At 45.7% G+C, this 6,197-nt stretch overlaps 1 protein-coding gene across 1 annotated transcript; it reads left to right on the top strand.

Annotated features, from left to right (window-relative positions):
• The first annotated feature begins 1,894 nt into the window (after positions 1-1,894).
• LOC125530563 (histone H2A-like) lies at positions 1,895-2,626 on the top strand. Its single transcript, XM_048694944.1, has one exon. The coding sequence runs from the start codon at positions 1,991-1,993 to the stop codon at positions 2,459-2,461; it is 471 nt and encodes a 156-aa protein (XP_048550901.1). The 5' UTR covers positions 1,895-1,990; the 3' UTR covers positions 2,462-2,626.
• Positions 2,627-6,197: the final 3,571 nt, after the last annotated feature.

Here is a 6,197-nt window from a genome sequence, read left to right as displayed (position 1 = left end):
ATAGACACGCCCATGATCAGGAAAACAGAACCATCATGCAACACTTGAGCTAGTCTTAGAGGCCAGACTAGGAATACTTCTTACCGTTTATTATTCCACACGTGCATATGAGTCTTCCTCCGAGCCTCGTGGATATTGCAGACTCGAGAATCATTGCAGTTATAGCATGGAACATAAACATAATTATGAACTCGGAGATAAATAATATCATTTATTATTGCCTCTAGGGAATATCTTCTACAAAGGGCGTATCGGGAGATCCTGACACTCTTCGGGGCAGCCTCGGGCCTCATGGTAAATCTATCCCAAAGCGCGACACTACCCATTAGGTGCTCACGCGTGGAGTTGGACTCGGTTTGCCGCACACTAGCATGCACAAGTGCATATTTCCCATGCAAGTACCTAGGCCTTCCACTCAGAATCAGGAAGGCCACCGCTGCACAGTTTCAGTATCTGGTGGAACAATTTGCTAGTCGTCTACCCAACTGGAAGGCGGCTACCTTGCCCAAGATTGGTCGGCTCATACTTATCCTCTCAGTACTGTGCGCACTTCCGATCCATGCGATGATGGCACTTCAGATACCTCCAAGAACTATGACGGCATTAACGAAGATATGTCGAGGTTTCCTGTGGTGTGGCAAGATGGAGGCCAGGGGCGAAAACTACGCTATGGCATGAGACTCTGTTTGCCGCCCAAAGTGGGCGGGCGGTCTCAGAATAGCGAACCTGCGATGGTTGAACACTGCCATGTCGGTGAGATGGCCGTGGTTGCAGCGTACTGATCAGTCCAGGCCATGGTCTCGGTTCAGGATTTCCGTGCTGACAGAATCGATGGCACTTTTTCGCGCAGCAACTACAATCACCATGGGGAATGGTGAGGTAGAGCTCTTCTAGGAAGATAGATGGCTCGACGGATACCGAGTGGAGGAGCTAGCACCCCTACTATGCACAACGGTGGCAAGGCAAACTAGATCAACTCGCACGGTCGTTGAAGCTCTGGCGGATCACACTTGGGCTCTAGACATTGGGCCAGAACTTACGACAACCATGCTTCGGCAATTCCTGGATCTAAACGAGTGGATGCGATTGACCTCCAGCTTGCCACGCAGGACAGTATCAAGTGGGCATGGGAGAAGGATGGCATGTTCTCGGCGCGATCTGTTTACGCGGCCAAGTTCTCCGGTCTCCAGGTCGCGCCTACGGCAGATTTCACCTGGAAGTCCAGGGCGCCACTGCAGAAACGTTTCTTTGTTTGCTGGCCATCAAGAATAGATGTTGGACCTTTGACCGACTAGCACGCAGGGGACTTCCTCACCAGAGTTCATGCCCACTATGCAACCAACACGATGAAACCATGACCCACATCATAATTGGGTGTGTGTTCACACGGGAGGTTTGGGCAAGGGTATGCCTGACTATGGGGCAATCGGACAGAACCCCTACAACAAATGAGACACTACCCGAGTGGTGCATTCGACAAGAATAAAGTGGACAACATAAGAAGTTAGCAAGGCCAATTTGCATCCTTGTCTTATGGGAGCCGTGGACGCACCGCAATGCCATGGTCTTCGATGGAGCGACGCCACCTACGGGATAGGTGCTGCGAAGCAGTGAGAGGCCCGAGCATGGAAACAGGCAGGGCTACTAAGAGGGGAAGTTGAGGCGTTCTTTGATGGCCTCGCAACGTGGGGTAGTGTCGAGTAGTAGACTGTAGTATGCTGTGGAGTGGCTATGAGCCACCTGTAAATATTCTTGTAACATTTTGAACATGGAGGGAGTCTTTCCCTTTCCCCCCTTAAATATATGACACGCACACTGATGCATATTCGAGAAAAAAAAAAGGTTGAATAAAGCTCTAAACTCCCCTGCATTCCAGTTTAAATACTCCCCTCCTCCTCTTCCCGGTCATCAGCACACTCCGCAATCTCCAATCGCCACATCTCATCTCCCCACTTCCCGAATCCTTTCCCTTCCAGTGCAGCAGTTTGCCATGGACGCCTCAGCCACCATCACCACAGGGAAGACGAAGAAGGGCGCGGCTGGGTGCAAGGCGGGCGGCCCCAGGAAGAAGTCCGTGTCGCGGTCCGTCAAGGCCGGGCTCCAGTTCCCCGTCAGCCGCATCGGGCGCTACCTCAAGAAGGGCCGCTACGCCCAGCGCGTCGGCACCGGCGCCCCCGTCTACCTCGCGTCCGTCCTCGAGTACCTCGCCGCCGAGCTGCTGGAGCTCGCGGGCAACGCCGCGAAGGACAACAAGAAGAGCCGCATCATCATCCCCCGCCACCTGCTGCTCGCCGTCAGGAACGACGAGGAGCTCGGCAAGCTGCTCGCCGGCGTCACCATTGCGCATGGCGGCGTGGTCCCCAAGATCAACCCGGTGCTGCTCCCCAAGAAGATGGTCGAGAAGGCAACCAAGGAGCCCAAGTCGCCGAAGAAGACCGCCAAGTCCCCCAAGAAGGCGTAGGAGGCGCGTCGCCTTGCTTAAATTGTTGTATGTAGCTGGGATGGATCGATGGGTGTGCTTCAAAGTAGACGGTTGTTGTTGGTCTGGGTGTGTCGCTGTATCTTCTCATCTGTGACTTACATGGAACAATGCGTTGCATAAACAATTGTGTTCCTTTTGCCTGCACTCTCTATTCCTTTGCTTAGATTTGCATCTTTGAGATTCATGTCCTTTTGAATTTCAACCAGAGGCTTGGGCAGTAATTGCAAAGGTTGTGAAAAAAATGGCGGAAGGCAGGTTCCTTGGCGCATGTTTGAAATATTTGGCGGTTGTATTTCCCGCCCCATTTTCAAAAGCTGAAAACACTTATCCAAAAATTAAAGGTTTGTCATAATTAAATTCTTGTCCAAATTGGGCGCTCATGGAGTTTGGCGCCCAAGAGGATTGAAAGAGTTTTTTGTTTTGGCGGCAAGATTTGCTGCTCGACTGAATTCAGTTCCGAGAGTTTGGCGGGCAATTGAAAACTGTATCCACCGGCGCTCAAGGAGAAATTGATCAGAAAGTTCATGGTGTTTGCAGGGATTTAGTTTGAAGGTGCTTGTGCCCAGGATGTCAGACGTTCTCTCTCTGTGCCCACTAGCGGCGGGGTGAGAGCGCCGTCGTTGCTGGTCCTCAGATTTAATAGAGAACACAGTCCACATCTGAGCTCGGTCTTGTACCTACAGCTCGAGTTAAACATCAGGCGCACAAGCCAGCCAGAGCGGCCGCCGGGAGAGCCGCCACGGACGGAGGGGGGTCAACTGGCGAGCAACACTATCGGAGTTCTCAACTGATCTGCCATCCGGTTTCTTATGCAATCTTAACATCCTATGGTTGTACAGTACATCTTCAGTTTTTTACCAATCTGTCTAGCAAGGTACCATTTTTTCAACAATTTTTAAAAGAGTAGTGTACTCCATACATTGTGCGTGAGTGATATGCTCCTCATGTGCGTTAGAAAAAAAAGTTGCCTTGTTGTGATGCGTCGACCGAGGATCATCTCAAGTTTGGCCTTTGTCGCTATGGCGCGTTGACCGATGATCATCCCCACCCTCCACAAGTCCTGGAGTCACCGTTAGCCGTCGACATCGTCGAGGCCGAGCGCCAGATCCGCCGTCATCAATCCTCAAACCTAAATATGGAACCACCATTCTCTCTCGCCAACCGGTGACGCCGCCTGGGACGACTGCCACCGGCCGAGGTCCTAAACCCGTCGACCGAAAAGGGGTGACAGGAGACTGAGCCCATCGACTCCTTCACGCCAACATGGACACCATCAAGACGGGACTGGAGTTCGGGCATTATTCTTGGATCCGTTGCTACCGTCACCGCCAGAAGCAACTGCCCCACACGAAACCTACCCTATCTACAGCCGGAGCCAAACCACAAGGGCTCCCAACCCCTCTCGTTGCCAGAGCCAACGATGGAGGAGGCAGGGAAGGGAGGCGTTGCCACCAAGGAAGGAGGTAGGAAATTGTGTTCACCTATCTCGTCGCCTTGCAGAAGTGGTTAGGAGTGAAACTTTGCAGACTCCCAATCCACCTCCCAACCTAGAGAAATTTGTCGGGAGGAATTTCCACCCCCGCCAACCGTCATTGCCGAACCTACAAAACTGAAAAATATATCAGGTACAATAGGAGTCCTCCTAATCAGCCTTTAAGACGAGGGGAGGTGAACAATCGCGCACCCTCCGTGTGCCAACTAGGCTTACCCAATACTGGATAGTGAGCTCAACATACCTATTTTCTCACATTTCTTTTCGATCATTTTTTCAGCCTTTGTTATTTTGGCCGATTTTCTGTTCAAATACTTTCTATCTATTCTAAAACATATCTACAAAATTTAGAAATTGCCCATATTTTTTAAATCACAGATTTATAAACTGTTCAATAATTTTAAAGTAATCAAGAACTTAAAAAAATCATGAATTTTAAGAATGTATGTCAATTTTGAAAATGTTCATGAATTTTAATATATTTACTGATTTGTTGATTCCATGAATTTCAGAGAAACATCAAATTTCAAAAATATTTGTCAACTTAAAATATTTTCATGAACTTTAAAAATGTTCCCAATTTTTTTTAAAATTACTGAATACAAAAAATGCACACGAGTTTCTAAACTTGAAAGGAAGTAAAACTAATAAAATAAATAAATAAAAACACCGTAAAACTTGCAAAAGAAAACACAGAATAAACGGTAGAGGAGGTTGTAGAATCTACTTGGATAGGGTTACACGTTTGGTCGACAGATGTGGGCGCTACTGTGTGTAATCGCTGTGACAGCTATGTGTCGCCTGTACCGATTCCAAATAGGACTCGCTTATGGGCAACCACTAGCGGACCGATCCATTTAGCGCAGTCATCGCTGTCGCTCAGTCGCTGTAGGTTCGCTCGGTCCAATTTTCTTCATTTTTCCTTTTTTTGTTTATTCATTGGTTTTACTTCTTTTTCACTGTTTTTTAAGTTTTTTTCTTCATTTCATTTTTTGTGTTTTTGCATTCTCAATGATTTTTCTTGGTTTTTCTTTCTTTCTTCATTGTACTTTTGGTTTTCTTTGCTTCTTTCTTGGTTTTCTATGGTTTTATTACTTTTCTTTTTTGTTTATTAGTGGTTTTGGGGTTTTTTTGACCTCATGTCAACTTTTTTCTCGGTATAAAATTTATATTTATATAGCACACATGAACAATTTTTCTGACACACGTTAGATTTTTTAGAATACATGATCTATACATGTTTTGGAACACTTTTTGAAATACTGGGTAACAGTTTAAAATACACGCTGTAATTTTTTTAATGGTGTTAAACATTTTCTTAAACTACCCAAACTTTTCTTAAATGTTGTACAGACATTTTTGAAAATTTTGGCATTTTTTTGGAACACGTGATTATTTAACATATTTTGAAATTCCTGGTTTTAAATTGCTTAATTAAAATAAAGTTTTTGTAATATACATATTTAAAATAGAAATAAAAGTAAAACAAAAAAATTAGAGTGACGTCAGCATGATGTGCACGTCCTACTGGGTCGGGCCACCTGTGGCGCCCTTTAGGCGACTCGCAACATGTGGGACATAGCCACATGGCATGTCGCCGGCGAGAGCTATATCAGCGAGATTTTTTTTTTGAGTAAACTAGACAATGCCCGTGCGTTGTAATGGGGTATAAATATTCTAGTATGTTAACTTGTAATTTACGTGTCAATAATAATGCGATTGTGTAAATAAATATTCATCAAATTCTGACTGTGAATTACTTTATATTTTGATTACAAGTTTGATAAGTAAATTAAAGTGGAACTGGTTCAGATGATAAGTAAATTAAGATGCTTGATTATCATATACGTGGACAGTTGGACGAAGGGATGATGGAAAGAAAAGATGAAATAAGAATCTTACTTTTTTTTTAAGTAGTAATGATAAAGATAAAAAAATAGCCAAGCTTTGTTATTATTAATCAGCGAGATGGAATGAGCTCTCGTGTCAGGCGCATCGCTAGTGGACCGGCTCATTAACGAAGTTATTCGCACAGTTTGCTCGCTCCTGCTCCGGGATCGCTCGCTGTATGTTCGCTCCTGCCCCGGGTATCTGTATTTCTCTAACCGGATTTCTTTGTATTTCCTATATTTTTTGATATAACTTCAGTTTCCTTTGTTTTTCTCAGTTTCCTTGTTTATTCTAGGTTTTCACTAGTTTTTCTCTTTGCCTTTCTTTGGCTTT

The sequence above is a fragment of the Triticum urartu genome, unplaced genomic scaffold (assembly GCF_003073215.2).
Source record: "Triticum urartu cultivar G1812 unplaced genomic scaffold, Tu2.1 TuUngrouped_contig_6403, whole genome shotgun sequence".
Lineage (NCBI taxonomy): Eukaryota > Viridiplantae > Streptophyta > Magnoliopsida > Poales > Poaceae > Triticum > Triticum urartu.
The sequence above is the reverse complement of the archived record's forward strand: the minus strand, read 5'-3'. Positions and strand labels throughout refer to the sequence as shown.

What these genes read in the sequence shown, in the direction of transcription:
- LOC125530563 (XM_048694944.1), top strand. Translation starts at nt 1,991, where the DNA reads ATGGACGCCTCAGCCACCATCACCACAGGGAAGACGAAGAAGGGCGCG.